This window comes from Mustela nigripes, chromosome 8 (genome assembly GCF_022355385.1).
Source record: "Mustela nigripes isolate SB6536 chromosome 8, MUSNIG.SB6536, whole genome shotgun sequence".
In the NCBI taxonomy this organism is placed as follows: Eukaryota; Metazoa; Chordata; class Mammalia; order Carnivora; family Mustelidae; genus Mustela; species Mustela nigripes.
In genome coordinates this window covers 55483335-55505091 of record NC_081564.1, presented here as the reverse complement: position 1 = coordinate 55505091, position 21757 = coordinate 55483335, and the positions used below count along the sequence as shown (strand labels likewise).

At 37.8% G+C, this 21757-nt stretch overlaps 1 protein-coding gene and 1 non-coding gene across 4 annotated transcripts in view; both read right to left on the bottom strand.

Annotated features, from left to right (window-relative positions):
- ELP2 (elongator acetyltransferase complex subunit 2) overlaps nt 1-21757 on the bottom strand; it is a 40797-nt gene that overhangs the window by 17566 nt on the left and 1474 nt on the right. For 2 of the 3 annotated variants that reach the window (XM_059409482.1, XM_059409483.1), the window contains exons 2-13: nt 20774-20852; nt 17940-18010; nt 14207-14363; nt 13874-13951; nt 11642-11706; nt 10571-10637; nt 9954-10094; nt 8786-8881; nt 7436-7557; nt 6735-6866; nt 2147-2296; nt 880-1068 (exon numbers count right to left, since the gene is read on the bottom strand). In XM_059409482.1, the coding sequence (XP_059265465.1) occupies nt 880-1068; nt 2147-2296; nt 6735-6866; nt 7436-7557; nt 8786-8881; nt 9954-10094; nt 10571-10637; nt 11642-11706; nt 13874-13951; nt 14207-14363; nt 17940-18010; nt 20774-20852 (1347 nt within the window). The remainder of the gene's footprint in view (nt 1-879; nt 1069-2146; nt 2297-6734; nt 6867-7435; nt 7558-8785; nt 8882-9953; nt 10095-10570; nt 10638-11641; nt 11707-13873; nt 13952-14206; nt 14364-17939; nt 18011-20773; nt 20853-21757) is intronic. The other variant, XM_059409485.1, reaches the window with a different exon arrangement.
- On the bottom strand, nt 13580-13713 carry LOC132024057 (small nucleolar RNA SNORA14). The gene has a single exon (XR_009406168.1). It is a non-coding gene; the product is annotated as a small nucleolar RNA SNORA14 (small nucleolar RNA).

Sequence of the window (21757 nt, the reverse complement as noted above, 5' to 3'; positions counted from 1 at the left end):
TTTTCATAACTTATGTATTTTTATAAGCAGCTCAAATCTTCTGTAAAGAGTATAAACATAAAAAAACTTACCTTTTCAAAATCCAAATGAAGTGCCATTAAACATTTTCTCATTACCTTATTTCAGTCCTCTTTCTTCTATGAATAATTTACTTTTACCACCAAAAAAATCAATGGTCTCATCTAGTAATTCCAAGTACTTCAGTTCCACTGTTCCCTACCTCTAACCTACAGCTACATGGAAATCTCCCTGGAAATATGACCTATCTCGGGGCACCTGGGTATCTCAGTTGGCTAAGCAACTGCCTTTGACTCAGGTTATGATCCCAGTGTCCTAGGATTGAGCCCCACATCGGGCTCTCTGCTCAGCAGGGAGCCTGCTTCCACCTCTCTCTCTCTGCCTGCCTCTCTGCCTACTTGTGAGCTCTGTCAAATAAATAAAATCTTTAAAAAAAAAAAAAAAAAGAAAGAAAACAAAATATGACCTATTATATATTGTTTTATTGTAGGCACTTAACACAGTGATGATACAGGGTATTCCTGCCTTGATTTAACATTGTAACTCTTTACAGTGTTTTAGGCTACTTTTTAAAAAAATTTTCTGGTTTTAACATTTAAATTACTGCATGCCACAGTGTGCACAGAAGTTTTATCAAGCTGATTTGACTTTTTTGTTACCCTTTGAGAAGGGGAACGGTCAGAGGGAGAAGCAGACTCCCCATGGAGCTGGGAGCCCGATGTAGGACTCGATCCCAGGACTCTGGGACCATGACCTGAGCTGAAAGCAGTTGCTTAACCAACGGAGCCACCCAGGCACCTGAGAAAAAGAAATTTTAAATGAAGTATGTGGATTTAGTTGAAACATTAGAGGAATACTCACATTACAAAGCAAAAGATTCAGTGACTGGCCCGTAATGGCACAAAAGTTTTCCACAAAATTCCGAGGTGCAGAAAATACTCGAAGAACTTTTTCATCTGCTCCAGATACAAACTGAAACCGACTAATCATTGCCAAACATTTCAGGTCATATCCATGTATCTGAGGCCTGGCAATTTCATGCCACGTCACCTGGGTATTAAAATAGGATTAAAAAAAAATGATCATACATTTCAGAAGCCAAATTCTTTTCAACAAGCAAAATATCAGATGCACAATTTTTTATTATGCCATGGAAATATGACCATAGACCGTATTCATCCGTGTTGTTTAATGCTAATTCAATCCTTTTTGTTACTGAATAGTATTCCCTTGTAAAGTTAGAAACACACACACACAACACACAGACACACAATCTTGTTGATCCATTCACATATGATAAGACACGTAGGTTCTTTCCACTTTTTGTCTTTTACTGAAAAAGAAGTTGTGATCATTTCTGTACAAATCTTTGCATGAACATGGACTTCTATTTTTCTTGGGTAAACGCCACCTGTGAGTAAACTAGCTGGATGTTATCACTGATACATATTTAAATTTTTAAGAAACTATCAAACTGTTTCCCAAACAGGCTATACATTTCACAATCCCACCAGCAGTGTACAAGAATGCCAGCTGCCTGCTCCCTCATCAACACTTGGTACAGCCTTTAAATCATTTTGTTAAGTGTGTAATGGTATCTCAATTTCTTGAGCTCAGGGCAAAGAATAAAAAGTCTATTGAACAAAAGTCACCCTCAATCACTATTACCTAATAGTATATATGACTTTAGAAATTAGCTTTTACTGTAGACTTTACATTGTTTCCTAATATTAAGCATAAAATACAAGGGATAAGTGAATTTTTTATGCAGATAGCAAGTAAATACACTTCAAAAACAACTCTAACACTTAAACTGTCTGAACTGTCAAGAGTATATGTAAGTCTAAGTTTTTAAGAAAATACCACTTCCTACCTGCTGTATCATTCTGCACTCCCACCGGCAACACGTGGGTACTCTGGCTGCTCAGCATCCTTACGTCCGCTCCTCACTGCCAGTGCTTCTCACTTTGACCACCCCACAGTGCACAGCGGCCCCATGTCCCATGTCATTGTTTTCACTTGCATTTCTGTAGTGGCTAACAATACTGCCCCACTTTTCACGTGCCCGGGGATGTTTTTATAAAAAATGCATTTACAAAAATCTCAGTCAAGTAGGAAGACATTTTACCTGTGATTCGTCTTTTCTCTTCCACGGAGCAAAAAGTCGAGTTGTCTGGTCAGTACCAACAGTGATGATAAACTCTCCTTCTGGATCCCACATTAGGTCTTGGACACCATCAAAGTGTCCTGAAATAACAATCTCTGGGGTCCACTCTCTCTGCAATGGAAGTATTCATGACTCATCAAAATAATCAGAGATCACTACTACTCAGAATCAAGTCTAATCATGATAATGCCCTCCGCCCTCAAGGCTAATGATGGAAAAGACTGAAGCCCCTGAGCAAGGGAAAAAGCTAAAAAAATAAGATGGGATCTTAAAATAATAGGATCCTAAAATAAAAGGACAGGTTTTCCAATCAAGCATATTATAACTTAAAAGTTCAAATGTGTTTTGTCCTTTAAAGCAGTAACCCAGGGGAAATGCCCCTCCATTCATCGCATACTGAATGCCTCCTAGAAGCCAAACACTATTTAACTTTTCTCTGCCTCAAAGAACTCCTCTGTAAAAGAGTTACCAAGTTTGTATGGTTGTTAGGCGAATTAGATGAATTTATATCTGTAAAGCACCCAGAACAATGCAATAAGCAGCACTACATAATAAAGAGTATTAAATAAAATAAGTCAGTAGATTCTGAGTATGTGCCTTTTTTTTTTTTTAAGGATTTATTTATTTTAGGGAGACAGAAAGGAAAAGAGAGTACACCAGCAGGAGGGGCAAAGGAAGAAGGAGAAAGTATCTTAAGCAGACTCCACTCAGCACAAAGCCCAGCCCAGGGCTGTGATCTCACACCCTGAGATAATGACCTGGGCCAATAAATACCAAGAATCAGATGCCTAACCAACTGCACCACCCAGGAGCCTGCTGGCTTTCTTTATCAAGTAAAAGGAGCTGCAGGTGTAGAGAAGAGAGGCTGAATCAAATCTAGCTAGCCCACCTCCTGAGGGAGCCTGTACCAGCAACCATGTAAACAAAGAGAGACAATGAAATATAGAAAATGTCATATGTCTCATTTACAATCATGTTTTGAACAACCTCAAGTAGTGGTAAACAATCTTTGGAGTAAATAAACTTGTAAAAATAGCTAAAAGGTGACCCAAAGTCAAGTATGATGAATACAGTCAGTGATTAAGCTAAGCTATTTTCTCATCAAAAAAATTAAAAGGTTGTGACAAAGAAGTGCTATTAATTTCTTCTTCTATGACATAAAAGGTGATTCTAAAGTTAGCACTAATGGGAGTTTCCAAAAAGTTCTGAACAAAGCGCAGCACTTTTGGACTATCAGTACAATTTTGCACTGTAACAGTCCTAAAGTACAGTGTTTGTTTTTAAAATCAGCCCCAAATATAACAGATGTGCCACTCTGGTGTGGGAGGCTGTGCATGTGTGGGGGCAGAGGGTATACGGCAACTCTCTGGACTTCCTGCTCAATTGTTTGTAAACCTAAAACTTCTTTAAAAAATCAAGTCTATTTTTTAAAAGTCACCTTAAATACATGGGGTGCAGGTATTATAAGTCTGAAGTCAAATTATAAGCACAAGCAAAGTTCCTTGAATTCTATCTTCTGGTTTGAGTTTCTTCTTATTCATCTGATGCTTTTATCTATGAAGGCCCTCAAAAACTAAAGCTGAAATATGGCTCAGAGGCACTCTGAGTTAAGAACAAGATTTATCAAGACTTATCTTGATAAATTTATCAAGTTAATAATTTATTAAGTTAAGAACAAATTTAAAAGTGCCTTAGAGACATCTGGGTGGCTCAGTCAGTTAAGCATACTCCAACTCTTGAGTTTGGTTCAAGTCATGATCTCAGGGTCATGGGACTGAGCCCGACATCGGGCTTCGTGCTCAGCAAGGAGTCTGCTTGGGATTTTCTTCTTCTCCCTCTAACCCTCCCCTCCCCATGCACATGTGAGCACTCTCTATCTCAATTAAATTTTAAAAATCTTCGGGACGCCTGGGTGGCTCAGTTGGTTAAGCAGCTGTCTTCGGCTCAGGTCATGATCCCAGCGTCCTGGGATCGAGTCCCACATCGGGCTCCTTGCTCTGCAGGGAGCCTGCTTCTCCCTCTGACTCTGCCTGCCACTCTGTCTGCTTGTGCTCGCGCTCGCTCTAACTCTCTCTCTGACAAATAAATAAATAAAAATAAAATCTTAAAAAATTTTTTTTCAAAATCTTCAAGAAAAAAAAGTGCCTTAGCTTATGATCCCCTGGCTCATTCCACAGTAGAAACAGTCCTTTGTTTTTTGGTGTGTGCGTACAGTTGATACACAATGTTACACTAGTTTCAGGTATATAACATAGTGATTCAAACATATCTATGTATTATGCTATGCTCCCACCATTTGATTCATTTAAACAGTCATGGTGAAGCTTCATGACCAAAATCACTTACAGGCAAACAGAAATATGAATTTCTACTACTCGTACTTTAACTGTTAAGGCAGCACATAGTGAATATAACATGTGATTGCTTTATTCTTACTATTCATTCATCCACGCATTCCACATTATGTACCAGAACACAGGGATAAGGAAGACAGCCAAATCTGTTCTCACAGAGCTTACAATCTAGTAGAGAAGCCAGCCAATTATATAATGGATTCCCATAAAGTATGATAAGGGCTCACCATGTAGCATGTAGGTTTTCTACCAGTTCTAGTTAAAATAGCAGTTCTCAACTGTTTTTCTGCCATAACCCCCTGAAGGATGATATTTCCAGTGAGGCAACACTTATTTGGACAATAGTCAAGGTTATGTTCTGTTATCATCAAGGCTACTAGTTTCATTCTTTTTCTTCACATCAGAAAAGTATATTGGAATCTGAGTGAATGGGAATAATACATATAGATAAAATTCAATTAACTTGGATGTAAATAAAAATAGCTTGAAAGCACATCATTCTTAAACTGACCTTGCTCTGAACTTCAAAATGGATCATGCACACTTATCTTAGAACATTTAAACACGGAACATCCAACTAGCTCCCGTGTTAGTTGTTTGATACTTTAAAGAACTGCTTTTGAAATACACTGATTTGAGAGAAAATATTTACAGTAAGGACAGGAAAGGGAGTATTTTCTTTAGGTGACACACAATATCGCATTAGTTTTAGACATACATAGTGATTCAAAAAGTCTATGCATAATGCTGAGCTCACTCACCACAGTGTAGCCCCCACCTGTCACCACACAATGCTATTACAGCACCACAGGACTGTGTTCCTTATGCTGTATCTTTTATTCCCATGATTGATTCACTCCATAACTGGAAGTCTGTACCTCCCACTCCCCCTTACCTACTTGGCCCAACCCCTACACCCTCCTTCCCCTCTGGCAACCATCAGTTTGTTCCCTGTATATATAGGTCTGATTCCATACAAGTAGAAACGATCTTGAAGGTCAACACCAAATGGAAAATACAAGGGAAAAAGTAAATCATTTCATGCATGAAAAGTTGAATCTTCACATATGACACAACTAGTACAAAGCCCACCAACTAAAGGTTATGCAAATTTTTGAATTTTTACTTTATAAGGGAAGCCTTGAGATGCACATTCAAAATCTATGGACTCACATTTCACTCAATGCTCTTATTTCCTTCATTTATTTACTTAATTTAAAATACACAAATATACTATCCCATACGTACCAGGTGCAGTTTTTCATACTGCACAAATATGAACTCATTTAAGCATCAGAGAAACCTTATGAGTAGATGCTATTTTTTTTTAATGTTTAATTTTTTTATAAACATGTAATATATTTTTATCCCCCGGGGTACAGGTCTGTGAACCGCCAGGTTTACACACTTCACAGCACTCACCATAGCACATACCCTCCCCAATGTCCATAACCCCACCACCCTTCTCCTAAACCCCCTTCCTCCGTAGATGCTATTTTTAACCACACCTCACAGAGGAGGAACCTGAGACAGAGGTTAGGCAGCAGATCAAAAGCAAATTAAAAAGTAAGAAACCAAATAATGTTAAGAGGCAGTTATATGGCTTGAGGAAGATTACCTCTTTTTGAGAAGAGACTAACAATAATAAAAAAAATTGTAGAAGAGCCCAGTATTTAGAGGACCATTTAAAATTATACTTATGAACAGCCCTGAGAGCATTAATACATTCCTTCAAAAGTAACAGGTAGTTTTATGGCCCTTTTGTCAGTCATTCATCAGTAATTATCTAGGGATTACCCAACTGTCCAAGGAAAGACCAAATTATGTTATCTCCCTGAAGAAGACAAGGAAGTTAGAAACATTTTAGGAAACACTCCCATCAAAAAAATTATAGAATTTAAAGGCAGAGCTTAAAATTTACATAGTTTAAAGTTCACTTATCTAGGAAGTTTACCTATGTGCAAATTTCAAAACCTCAACAATGCTGGACAAATGACGACTTTTAAATTGAGAAAAGCTAAGTTTCTTACTTAGTATAACTACAGTTTAATGTCTATAAGAAGAAGTTATGTCATTTGAATTTAAACACCTCTACTATGTTTCTGCAGAGTATTCTAAGTCTATAGCATAGTTTACATAGGTTTCATTTCACTCTATTTGATAACAAATACTTTATTTAAAAATGCTTTTCTTACTGGATTTGCCGCATTCTGTTTCCAAAGGTGCAATGCTCCATGGAAAGCATGAGCAATGATCATGGAACCATCTTCATTGAATTGGCAATCATAAAATCCCAGAGTATTTCCACCTACTTCCCCTACTCGAACCTATGCAATAATAGAAAATAATGAGTAATCAATATTCCACACTTCTCACAGTCCAGAGATTATTACGTTCCATGTAACAATCTATGTTAACATCAGCAGCTCCAGGAACATAGACTTGGGGGTTAAATATTGTTTACCAAACCCAACATCCTGCTCCTTAAATGGTCACCTTTTTTAAGATTTTATTTATTTGACAGAGAGAGAGCACAAGTAAGCAGAGCGGCAGGCAGAAGGGGAAAGAGAAGTAGGCTCTCTGCTAAGCAGGGAGCCTGATGCAGGGCTTGATCCTAGGACCCTGGAATCATGACCTGAGCCAAAGGCAGCCACTTAACCAACTGAGCCACCAAGGCGCCCCACATTTTTTTTTTAAAGATTTTATTTATTTATTTGACAGAGAGAGATCATGAGTAGGCAGAGAGGCAGGCAGAGAGAGGGAGGAAGCAGGCTCCCTGCTGAGCAGAGAGCCTGATTCAGGGCTCGATCCCAGGACCCTGAGATCATGACCTAAACTGAAGGAAGAGGCTTTAACCCACTGAGACCCCAGGTACCCCAAAGAGTCACATTTTTACCTGTTCTAGCCAAACTCCTGACTCTTCATCTGGAGCCCAGAGAATCATGGTTTTATCCATTGAGGCAGACAACAATCTCATTGGCTGCTGAAGAACACCATCTGAAGAATAAAAGCTAATGCCTTTAAAATGACCAACAAGCATTTTGTTTGTAGATTACCAGAAAAACACGACATGGGTTACCACAAGAACATTCATGTGCAGCATTACACTAGCAAAATTTTTAGAGATACTGACAGAAGTCTACCATCAGAAGAACAGATGACTGAGTTGTGGTATATTTAGACAAAGGAATATTATACTTCAATAAAAATCAATTAGAGCTACACAAATCATTACGGATACAGATCCAAAACATGTTAAGATAAAAGGGCAAGTTATAAGAGAATACATATTGATATCAAGTTTTAACAGCTGTAAAGCAATACTGTTTGTGGCTACATAGAACGTGTAGCAGAAGTATAAAAACGCTCATGGGAATGATGTGGAGTGAATTCAGTCCTGCAGTTGCCCTAAGGAAAGAATGGAGGGGAAAGGGTTCAGGAAAGAATACACAGGGGTCCCTCAATACCAATGATATCTTTTTTTTTTTTTTAAACTGCAACAAATATGGCATATCAGTAACAGATGATGGTGATTACCTGAGTATTCATTATTGACATTTTCTATTCTTGCCATAGGGAAGGGGCTAGGGGAAGAATGTGAGGCTTGTGCTTTGTTCAGCTCCACATTTTGCAGCACCAGCTTTAGCATCCAACCATCCCTCCATAAACGGAGATTTGAGGGCAAAAGAAAGTGGAAGAAAGTCTTGTTTTTTCATAAATATTCTATCTCAGTATTACAGCACCTTCTATTTCCATGGGGGCAAAGGTTCCAGTGAAGTTGAAGTTGACTTAAAAGTCAATTTCTCTTAAATCCCATAATAACTAGATGAAAACTAATTCTAAAGAGAGTTAAAAAGGCTGTGGTGGTTTCAGTATCACAGCATCAATCACACTTTTCCCACTCAGCAGTAAATGTTTCAATGGAGTTGAGTGCCCAGCAGAACATGTCCAGCAGCTGCATATCATACTCTGCCAACTTAAAAATGTCTTGTATTTGAGATTTTTACTTATTTTTAACTGTTTTTTTTTTAAGATTTTAAGTAAACTCTACACTCAACATGCGGCCCAAATTTATAACCCTAAGATCAAGAGTTCCATGCTCTACTGGCTCAACCAGCCAGATACCCCTATTTGAGATTTTTAATCAAACTAAAAAAGAAACAAACCCTCTACTTCATTTGGTCAGCTTACAATTCTATACATGAAATTTAGGTGAAATGAGGAATACGGTTTCTTTTTTTCATACCTTTGTGGAAGGAAGGCTGCCAATGAACTGCATTTACCCAGTTTTCATGACCAGCCAGCACAGTCTCCAGAGTAACTGCAAATGCTATTTTAATGCCTATAACAAAAACAATGACACATTCTTTTCTCAAAGCCCTCTGAAAAAGAATTTCCATAACCAAGGTGTACAATTACATATCCCCCTTCAAAAATCAGAACATGATTTAGATTCTATGAAAGAGTGCATTCAACAAAAAAACAACTTCCATTAATTTAATCCACTGTTGAAAATTATGGAGAAAAAAGTTCTAAAGATATATAAATTTTTCTCTAGTCATAAATACATGTTAATGAATGTGTTCAATTTTAAAGTTTTATGGAACAGCTACTGTTATAGTCCAATTAAAAAGCAAAACCAAGGGGCACCTGGGCTGCTCAGTGGGTTAAGCCTCTGCCTTCAGCTCAGGTCATGGTCTAGGGTCCTGGGATTGAGCCCCGCTCACTAAGGGCTAACTTTATAATTTAGGTGAACACTCAAAAGTATTTCCTTCAAATACAACATTCCAGTAGAATCTACCACACAGGGGTACTGCTGATTCCAGACAGTAAGAAAACCAGAATTATATATACCACTCCAATTTAGTACTTGGGCTTGTGTCTCATTCAGTAAAGGTATGGATAAATCTCTTTATTCCTTTAGTTCTTCCGATGCTAAAACTGCAAATTTGGCACCACTGTATAAATTAATTTGCTGAGAAAACATTAAACATTTTTCAGTAATTTTTAAAAATCTTACTGATATGGTTAGAAAAAGTAAGTGGATGAAAAATAACTTATCCTCAAATTTAAAAAATGCATAGTATAAGTTTCAGGTATGGATTGAATACTTTTTTTTTTTTAAGATTTTATTTATTTATTTGACAGACAAAGATCACAAATAGGCAGAGAGGCAGACAGAGAGAGAGGAGGAAAGCAGGCTCCCCGCTGAGCAGAGAGCCCGATGTGGGGCTGGATACCAGGACCCTGGGATCATGACCTGAGCTGAAGGCAGAGGCTTTAACCTACTGAGCTACCCAGGCACCCCAAGATTGGATATTTCTGAAAAACTAACTTCCGCACAGGTATACAGCAAAACAGATAAATAAATGAGCTAGGAAGCTGTTACACCAAATATTTTCATTATTACTTACTTTCATTTTCTATTGTAAAAGTATTCTCCTTCAGTTTTATATTATCATCATCTTGAATTTCTAAAGATGTTGATTTTATATACAGTCTCCATATTCGTATCAGGCAATCTTGTGAACAGCTTGCTAGGAAAAGATCTCTACCTAATAAAACAACAAATGTTATCATTTTTCGAACATTATATTCTTAAACTTAGGTATAAGACTTTCTACTCTACACTATGCTGATTTCTAGATTTCCTAAAAAAATAAATGAGACTTTGCTTCCCTACCCTTCATTCATTTGACCTACATTCTTTTTTACTAGCACTGGCAAACACACATATAATGCTAATAAATGGTTACAATGTATAACATTCTTATACACAGTCCACAAAATTCTACAAAGAACTCAAGAACATCTTTATGTGTAATAGTCAGCTAGTGTCCTCTTCAAAACATCAACCAGTTTCATCCTCTATCTCCCCAATTAATAGTTAACAAAGAGGTAAGTATCCTCTTTTCTAATAGGGACAATAGAAAAATGTTATAGACAAAGAAAACGTAACACAAAAGAAGGTGCCTTCCTGAAGTTCCACACACTTGCCCCATTATGTACTTCAGCAAAATTTCATACTGACCGAAGGTTGCCCACTCCACGCCTCTTATCCAATCCTCATGTCCACAGAGAAAAAGCACTTTCTGAAACTAGTAAGATAACAAAAATCATTGGGCTTAATGGAAGAATTTAATATTTTCATGTATATCAGTGATTTCATTAGGTCACAGTCAGTCCTAACGCACTGTTTGTTTTAAATTGGGAACACTCATGGGGCGCCTAGGTGGCTCAGTGGGTTAAAGCCTCTGCCTTCGGCTCAGGTCATGATCCCAGGGTCCTGGGATGGAGCCCTGCGTCCTGCTCTCTGCTCAGCGGGGAGCCTGCTTCCTTCTCCTCTCTCTCTCTGCCTGCCTCTCTGCCTACTTGTGATCTCTGTCAAATAAAAAAAAATAAATAAATAAAAAATAAAATCTTTAAATTGGGAACACTGATCAGACAGAAGATAGAGCTCTCATTTGGAAATAAAAATCTTATAATCATCTAACTCATCTGAGTAGGTAATACAGTATCTACAGACCTTAAATAAATTGTTTACAGGATAAAATAACATGTGCTGTTCTATAGAAACAGTTGGGTGGTTGGATATTCACAACCATTTTAAACTTTCTTATAGGATGCAAAGAAATAAGTATCTCCATTATTAATAAAAAAGCCTAAAGTTAAACTGTATCTTTTCTGGAACTTCCCTCCTGTCATTTAATCACTCAAGATGTAGGCAAAGCTCAGAATGACAAATAAACACTACCAGGGGAATTTCACCATAGATACACTTCATTTAAAATTTACAAAAAAATAAAAAACAAAAAACAAAAAACAATCCACTACCTAAATATATTCCTCCTGTCTTTCCCCCACCCGAAGACCTGTTTCCCACCTAACAACTCTGGACCAGGTGGCCAAGACAGCACTTAGCTGGTGTTCAAGCGAAGTGAAAAACTGTCTAAGAGAGGACTGTCAAAAAATGATTCTCACTGGATTACTTTGGTTTAGATTAGAACATTCCTTAAAATTCCACAATCCGGAAAGAGTCTATATTAAGATATGTAATTAAGTAGAACATAATTCTAGTGTTTTAATTAAATCATTAAATTACCTGGTCATCTCTTTGAACGAATAAGTGAATTTTGCAGTCATCATTGCCACATGCTAATATTGGTACTGAAAGGATAAAAAGAGGCATTACTGTAAATATTCCATCACAAGTTACCATTATCACCAATGCTGGATTATAAGCACTGGGTAAAGAATCCAGGCCTCTATTTTCCACACCCTGAACAATACACTAAAGTGCTCAATAAACGTCTATAGGAATAAAATGAACACTCCAAAGAATGACAGGGAATCCTCTCTTCCGTTCTGTGTCATTTATGATAGAAATAGTGGTGAAAAGAGAAACACAAAAAGCATTTCACCAAGACTAATCCAGAAAGTTGTAAACCCAAAAAAGAAAATGTAGGAGCTGAGTCCAACATCATGGCTACTGCACAACGATTTAAAGCCATGTCTGTCACTTCAAGTATCTTACATTTTGTTTGAGAATTCAACAGTAAAACCAAATTCATGAAGTAGAAAACAAAGTAAAAGGGCATGCAAGTATTGCACACCTGAAAGTTCCTAAGAGAGTAGATATTAAAAGTTCTCATTACAAGGAAAAAAAATCTGTAATTGTGTATGCTCTGGACATTAACCAGACTTACTATGGTGATCACTTCTTAATATATACAAATATCAAATCATGATGCTATACAGTTAAAACTAACATGTCATTTATACCTCAATTTCAAAAAAAAAAAAAGGCAGGTAAATATGTAGTTAAAATTCTATGAAAGATGAGGCTATAAAAAATTCACATTACCAAAGGACAGCAGATAAAATAAGGACTTTTTCTAAGTAAATGTAACTACAAGTGTGTTTTTTAAAGATTTTCTCGTTTTAAATCAAGTAAAAATTAAAACTCCAGTCACATGGCCTCAATGTAGATGGGAAAAAAACTAAACTCTCTGTTATAAAGCCAGAATATATGAGGTCCTCCTACCGGGGAGCCCTCCCACAAAACAGGACCATCACATGAAATAGTGGAGTGGCAGTTACTGCTGCAGAGGGCATCAGAAGCTGGTGGCTTCCAGGCCTGCCCTTCTCCACCAGATATGTACTTCAGGTGACTGAGGTGGCAAAGATGGACCAACTCACATTGGCCATCAACTCTGTGGAGGATAATCAGAAGTACAGACAGATGGGTTTCAAAACAAAAGGGATATTTTTCTGTTGGGAAATTTTAAGTGGTTTTGGGCAAATGGTCATTATGGAGGATGTGAAGAGGCTCTCATATTCACAGCAATGTTCAAAGGGTCCATCTTCAGTATTTTTCAACTTATCCTAGACCTTCACCTTCAAAGGGTTAATTTCCCCAAATCAGATCTACAGATGTTGATAATATATTTGATAAATAGCAGTATCAATCCCACATCCATATTAAGTCACTTAAGTTTTCAACAGCTATCAAAATCCTTCACAGCTTCCCTTAATTTTATGTTCTATACAAAGATCATCAGAGTACTGAAAACAGAAGTACAATTCTGGTGAGCTCAGCCTACCATACAGAGTAGTCGAATCATTATGCTGTACACCCAAAACTAATGTTAACATTCTGTCACCTATATTTCAATTTTTTTTTTTACTTTTTTAAAGATTTATTTATTTTAAACAAAGTGCACAAGTGGGGGATGGGGGAAAGGGGGGAAGGAAGCAGACTCCCCGCCAGGCAGGGAGTCCCTGCGGCCTCGAACTCACGACCCTGATCTTGTGACCTGAGCTGAAACCAAGAGTTGGACGCTCAACCAAATGAGCCACCCGGATGCCCCTGCATTTTAATTTTAGGAATCATTTTGACTGAGCAACCTAGATGGGTACAAAAACACTTATCACAGCAGGTTGTTTGCTCTTCCACTGCTGCGAGTAGGGCGGCCTCCGAAACTCAAAAATCACGACGGTCTGGGGGACACGATCTTGCTCGCGGGAAGAGCTCTTAGAAAGATGTCGCAGGTATGAAATAAGACTGAGCCACCGCAGGAGCGCAGCCCTTTGGACTCCCTGCAGTCTCTGTAGCATTCGCTCATATCCTGGAAGCGTGCGCAGGGAGGCCACCAAGAGGGTTTAGGAATGCAGCTCTATTTCAATTTTTTAAGAAGTATATTATCCACATTTCAACTTGTTTCATGAAAACGTTCAGATATGAAATTAAGACCTAATGTTTCTTTCAGGTTCTGGTTGTATGGAGATATAAAAATCTATTGCTGTTTTAATGTATACTTAGCAGAATACTCACCATCAGTATTAGGCAAGTAAGATAAGCAGAGAGCCAGAGTGAATCCATTTCCAAAGTTCAAGGACTGAACACACGTTACTAAGAAATAATAAAAACACCATGAACAATTAACTGTGAGCTTATCCACCGAGAAAGGTTGGGTAGCATCATCACAGCCCTGGGTGGAGGAAGATGAAAAAGGTCAATTCTGAGCCCCCAGTGACCATGGGAATATAAATGATTAACAACATTACAAAGAACAAAATGACTTAAAACACTGAAAAAATGGTATTTATGTTCTTCCATCACTCGACAATTACTATTTCATCTGGATTATATTATCTCTCAACCTACCCTCTGAACCCTTTTTAGACCAGACTCGAACAGTAGAATCAGAAGCTGCAGAAACAATCAGTGTATGTAGTTCAACATCTGATGCCCTCCTCTGGTGAAGAGCGTGCACTGCATACACAGCTCCTTCGTGGCCTTGGAGATGGACTGCTTTTAAAAGCTACATCAGAAAAAATTAACAAAAACATGGGTGATAAAAAAGGAATTAATAGTTCCATCTTTATTTAACTAAAATCACAGAATTAAAGGTACAGTTAAAAAGCCTGACCCAGAAATACATCCTTTCAAGTTGAAGACAATGTAAACTACAGAGAAGGTGATCTGAACACAGTATGGACAGATGAACGTGCACAGCCCTTGAAACAGCAATTTCCTATCTAAGAATCTACTGTGAGATGGGGCGCCGGGGTGGCTCAGTGGGTTAAAGCCTCTGCCTTTGGCTTGGGTCGTGATCCCAGGACCCTGGGATCGAGTCCCACATTGGGCTCTCTGCTCAGTAGGGAGCCTGCTTCCTCCTCTCTCTCTGCTGCCTCTCTGCCTACTTGTGATCTCTGCCAAATAAATAAACAAACAAATAAATAAATAAATAAATCTACTGTGAGATGCTAACCACACTAGTGTAACTAATAAAAGACAAATGCAGAAAGGCATTCATCACACGTTCCTTATAACAGTAAAAAACTGCAATTAACCTAAAATTCCTAAAAGTAAAAATTCCTACTGTAGACAATAAAAAAGGTAACATGGAAAGACAACCACAACACTGACATTCTTGAAGACTACAGCCAGCTTTGTGGAATGTTCCTTCTTTTGGATTCATGTGATATTTCCTCAAGATTAGATTCTGGATATACATTTTGACCTCATTACTATCCATGTGCATCATGTCAGGAAGCACCTGATCATCACTCTCTCCCAATTTCAGCGTTGTTAACCTTGGTACCCTAGTAGAAGTAGCGTCTGCCAGGTTTTTTCACTGTGAAGTTAAATTTTTTGTGATACTATGTAAGATTTTATTTTGGAACTGGGTAAATATTCTATTCTCCAACAAACTTTTACCAAGTACTTCTAGCATACATTCATGATACTTGCCTGAATCAAGAATCACTAGAAAATGAAAAAAAAAAAAAAAATGGCAAGCAGAACGAGGAAATCCCGTTTATCAAGCCTACCTGCCTGCCATGTAAAATCATTCCCTATCATTTCTGCTATTTTAAATATACTTTTCAGAGTTTGCAATGTGTGAGATTCCACCACGTCCTCTGAGAAGTGTCTTCTATAATTTGCCATCTATAGAAACAGAGGGGTCCCTTAAATGCATGCTGAGTTGTTCTCACAATTTAAGCAAAACTCTGCCACTCAAGATGATTAACAGCTATGTATTAGGATCTGTACACTAACTTTCTGTAATCATTGACCTTTGGCTCGAGAAATCATTTTTAAAAACTCAAGTACAGTATAATCTCTCTTATGTATAATTACACACAAAATAGAGCTAGAGCTAGTTCACTAGAATGTTAACTCTGTTTTGTACTTAGTTTTCCTTCTCTACACTATGCTGTACTTAAACTTTTTTCATGAGTCTCTATCATTACTCCCTAAAAAATCAAATCTATTGAAAGTACTTACTTTACATTTTTAAGCAAGGTTGTGTATCAATTATCAGAGAATTTTAAAAACTTAAATAAAAGAAACCTCTCAAGTTCACCAGCTTGTTAAAAAACACTGCTCAATTGTCAGAGACTCAAACCTCTCATTATACCAGCTTAGAATTATTTTTTTATCAGAAGTCAAGGGGTGCTAACTCCTGTGTACATGGAAATGCATATGGAAAGGAAAACGGTAAGCCTCTAAGGTTTCCATGTGTGGACCCTTCCCCTAAATTCTCTTATTCCCTTCATCCCCCTTTTATGCCTTTTAGTCTCCTGCTGTCCTCTTCCCTGTCTGGACTCACATTCTCTTTAGGCCTCTCTCTAAATTTGCTGTCTGCCCTAAGATACTTGCTCAGCCTACACTCCTCTCTATTGACAGAAGCGGGAGGCAACACTGAGGAAAGAGTTTTGCAAGTATCACCTCAAAATCTCAAGAACAAGTGCTCAAATCATTCCCTGAATTCCTCTGCCAAGATCAGTCTAAACAGGAGTTAGGTTTGCTACATTCCTCTTTGCTCTTACTCAAGTCTAGGTGATTCCAAAATCCCCACCTCCGCATCTGCCCTCTCCTTCTGAGGATAAGTCTGGATGCCTGGCCAGCAATTCAAATGGCATGTCAAGAAGTAAATTCCCCATCTTCCTTCCTACTTCCCTATTTTTCTTTGTAGAAGCACCTTTCTCCCAGAGCCTGAAAACAGAATCCCACCATTTTTAATTACTCACTCCCGTAACACCAGCTCCCACTCCTTTGATAAAGTCAATGTCAAAATCATCTTCCCTTCAAAATCAAACCCCACACTGCTTTCTTCCTAATTTTTCCTACTCTAATTTGGCACACTGCTGTCAGATTAATCTTTTGACGCTCATTTTCCTCTGCTTAGAAATCATCAATGACTTCCAAATGACTGCAAATAAAGAACAAACTCTTAAAGTGGATATTCACATTGCCACACAATCTTCTCCTACTGTACTGTAGTATTACCGCCTAGGAACACTTCTAAAACTATGTTGTTCAGAGTTACAAGGAATGTTAAGCGATTTAAAAGGAAAAAAAAAAAAAAACTTCAAACTCGAAAGGATTTTGGGAAATGCCTGTTAAATGAAGATATGTTCATCCACGTCACAACTCTGCAGGGATTTCACTATACTTCTGGTGCACTGGGACTCTCTAAAGAAGGTATAGGATATATAGCTTATGTATATATACCTATGTTAGTTCCCAACCATGATTGCACATAGATTCCTTTTCTCATGTGACTTCTTGAAAGATGAATAACTTTCTGAGCAAACTAGAAAACCCTGCCCTTAAGACATCTTAGACTTTGGTTAAGACTGGATACTGATGAGCAGGTGGCCTCCTATACCACCTGAGCTTTTTTATGCATGCCATTTTTCCTACCAGGAATCTGCACCCCTTAAATTCCTCCTAAGGAAACCATCCCACGCTTTAAGACCCAACTCAACCAGCTCTTAAAACTCTACTGAACTCACAGCACCATGGTCGTGGTAGAGCAAGTTAGAGCACATATCTATGGAGCTACCTTTATACTTTAGCTATTCAAGTACATTTTGCCATCAAAACTACATACATGAATCATAAACAGTATTCTGACTCCTCTTTATCTTCTGCATGACAGATGTTTAAATGCCTAAAATGCTTTAATCTTTGCTTACAACTAGAAACAACCCAGTGTCCATCAATAGAGATCCATCCACACTCAGTGGTGCATATTATAACATTACTTAGAATTATGTAAATCTATGCCCACATGGTAACAACTGTCCTATGAACACAGGCAGTGTTAACTTTTGCTGTCACTGAGAACAGAACAAACAGCCCCTTTAGGTGCAGTTTGAAAACTACTACTAAGTGACGGGAAATTCACAGAAATGAGTGACAGCATATGAATACGGGAGCAAATGTTAGAGGAGAGGGTACAGGGCATGTGAAGTATAGATGTAAGATCTTGACTAATGGTAAGAATGAAGCAACTTCATAAAAGAACATAACAGATATGAGGAAAAGAGCTGAAAATGAAAGCAGATATAAGTTAATTCTTACAACTATAAACATGTCTACCCACCTGATTATTCTCGATTTCCCAGTGAATCACTTGATTATCAGATCCTCCAGAAACTAATTCGGTAGAAGAAGCTGGAAAAAATTACATTTCCATGAATATTTTTATTTTTTTCCCCAGCGGTTTTGAGAACTTGCAAAGCTACAGAAAAGATATGAGAACTCAAAACGATATTAAAAAACCTCATATACCCCTTATCTAGACTCACCAACTGTTAACATTTTGCCATGTTTAGTTAATATCTCACTTTATATATGTATATGCATAGACGTCTTTGTTTATGGCAAACCATTTAAAAATAAGCTGCAGACCTTAGGACCTCTCACTCTTAAACGCTTTTTATCATACATCTCCTAAGAATTGGAACATTCCCCTATATTACAATTATTGTATTCAACAATTTTAATTGTTGACACAGTATCATTAATGTAAAATACAGTCCATATTAAAATTGCCCCAAATTGTCCCAGTAATGCCCTATATACCTTTTTAAAATTCTGAATCTAAGGACCACACATCGCACATTGTTTCTTCTGGCCTATGTTCTAGATACTTAGGGGAAGGAGGTGGAGATTGTTTAAAGGACATTAGACCTATAGTCAGAAGTCCCAGATTCATGTCCTAACCCTAGTGCCAGACAGCTGTAATATTGGGCTTTAACATCTTCATACATCACAGAAATTAAGCCATTTAATTACATGATTTTGGAAATTACTATAAGGTACATAAAAATAATGTGTTAAAATTCAAACATTTTAAAAATAAGAAATAGTGGTTGTTTGTTTGTTTGTTAAGTAGGTTCCACACCCAACATGGGGCTTGAACTCATGACCCTGGGATCAAGAGTCACATGCTCTACTGACTGAGCCAACCAGGCATTCCTGAAAATACAAAATGGTATTATTAAAATTTTATAATTAGATTAGAAAAACATCTTAATTATCTGGTGACAGAGCCCTAATTTTAGAGGAAAGCAAACATAGTCGTTATAGATTACAGTGAAACACAAGCAATTCATTTTATGCAACCTCACTTTCAAAGGGAAGATAAAATATATAAGCCCAAATTAATATTTTATAATAAATCCCTAAATTCAAGTTGTCTTTGAAGTTACCTGATGGCAATTAATAAAATTACAATTGTGCTTTAATATCTATACCAATAGCCACTCTTTCAAATATTTAAAGATTTTTACTGACCTAACATGACTAATCCTGCATTACCAAATGAAATAAGTAGCTTATTAATCTTTTTTTTAATGTCACAGATAAAGTCATGGCAAAGTTTTACTCATTCAGGAAATTTTGCATTTGTGCATGGCTCAGAATGCTCTCAATAAATGTTTACGAAAATGAAAATAAAATTAATTCAGAGTCCATAAGAATACCACAGTAAGTATATGTAAGACATTTGAGGAAATTCTATAGGATATCAGAAGCATCATTTAAAAGTAATATATTAATTAAAAATTCTTGAGTCACAGAATCTTAGAGATAAAAGAGACCTGGAGATAATCTAGTCCAGGAATCGTAATTTTTTTAGTATCAGGATTCCTTTACACTCTTTTTTGAGAACCCCAAAAGCTTTTGTTTATATGGACTATATGTACCAATATCAACCACATTAGAAATTAAGTCAGCAATTTGAAAAATACTTTTTTATTAGTTTACTTAAAAATAATAACGAACCCCATCACATGTTAACATAAATAACATTTGTAGGGGGTGAGGGGGGAATCCCTATTATTTTCCAAAACAAAAAGTTAATGAGAAGAGAGGCACTGTTTCACATTTCCACCAACCTCTTTAACATCTAACTTCATTAGAATACAACTGGATTTTCATATCTGCTTCTGTATTGAATCTGCTGTGGTAGCCACCATATACTTAAGACAGAATGAGAATGAAAACTGTCAATAACCTCTTCTATTATTCTGAAAATAATTTTGACCTCACAGGTGTTGTGAACCTCGAAGGTCACCAGATCAAGTTCAAGCATTTATTTTTCAGGTATTACTAAGGTGTAAACTGGGGTGAACACAGAGACGCTATGTCCTGCCTAAAAAGCATAGCTTGTCTGTGGAAGAAATAGATCTCAAACCAAATCCTCTGAATCCCAGCCTGAACCCCAGAACAGGCCCTGCTTACAGGCTTTCAGTCAAAAACTGTGGGCAGAGATGCCTGGGTGGCTCAGTTGGTTAAGCAGCTGCCTTCGGCTCAGGTCATGATCCCAGCGTCCTGGGATCGAGTCCCACATCGGGCTCCTTGCTCGGCAGGGAGCCTGCGTCTCCCTCTGCCTCTGTCTGCCTGTGCTCGCTCTCTCCCCCTCTCTCTCTCTGATAAATAAATAAAATCTTTAAAAAAAAACAAAAAAAAAAACCGTGGGCAATGGAGAGCGTCTAGCCACAGTCAGGGGCTGCCTCTACTCTCATTCCAGGAACCGCTATGTTATCCACAGTTTAGTTCTATAAAGTACAGGTCAGGTATTTCACTGGTCATACCATTTTTGTTCTGCTTTCTGACTGCGTAGTATCAGATAAACTAATGTTAAATTAAGACAAGTGATAAAAGAAAAATGGCTACTTTTACTTTATCAGAAAACAATTGAGGGGGTGCCTGGGTAGCTCAGTGGGTTAAAGCCTCTGCTCAGGTCATGTTCCCAGGGTCCTGGGATCAAACCCCACGTCAGGCTCTCTGCTTGGCGGGGCGCCTGCTTCTTCTTCCCTCTCTCTCTGCCTGCCTCTCTGCCTACTTGTGATCTCTGTCTGTCAAATAAATAATAAAATCTTAAAAAAGAAAAAAATTGAGATCAGCTTTAACAATCAGATTAATACTTACAACCATCTTGTTTACAAATCCACTGTACGCAATTGACTCGGGCAGTGTGGCCATTCAGGTTGGTAATAACAACTCTTTTCTTTACGGAAGAAAACATTAGTTAGTAAATTACAATTTATCCGACAAAAGAATTGATAAAAGTGAGATATCAGTGGTTTTGAGGCTATAAAAAGTTCAGGATTACTTCAAACTGAGTCTCGTCTCTTTATTCATAAACTTTAAACCATAGCTTCAACCATCCATTCACCCTAATGTGTGCCTGCCTTTTCTAGCACTCCATGTTTCTTATGTCCTGTGCTCTCAGTGCACTGAGCTCTCTGGTCTTCATGTGCTAGCTCCTACTAACTGCCCCCATCCTTCTCTACAGGAGAGCTTGTCTTGACATCCCCAGGCTAGACAAGGTAACTCTTCCTTGTCTGCCCACAGTTTTCAAGGCCTACTTCTACCATGCTTAAACTGATCTGAGGGCTTTACTGAGAAAAAAAAAAAAAAGAAAAGAAAAAAAAAAGAAAACCCTCAATAGAGGAATTCATGATTACTGGATTCAAATTCATGACTCAACTTTGCATACCATGGCTGATCTGGTGTTGGGTCCTTCATTAGTGATACAAAGTTACCAGGCCACAACTACTTCCTCAGATAGCAGATCCCTTCAAGGCCTATAACCAAGTTCCCCTTCAAGGCCTATAGCCAAGTTCCCAGCAGCCTCTTGACTGCTTTCAGCAAAATCCCTCCACACTTAGGCTTTCCTTACTCCCCACACTGCTCACGATATTTACTCTGTGATTACAGAGCTTTCCTCTTTAGATCCCCTTTCTCTACAGCCAATAGCACTAACTTCCAATTTACTTACCTGCCAACTGAAATTCTCAGGACAAGAAAAAGGTATGCAAGGTAGATGTGCAAAAACTAGTATATCTGACACATAAGTTATTTGAAGTTGTGACGCAATTTACAGTATTTCCCTCTCTCACTACATTAAGA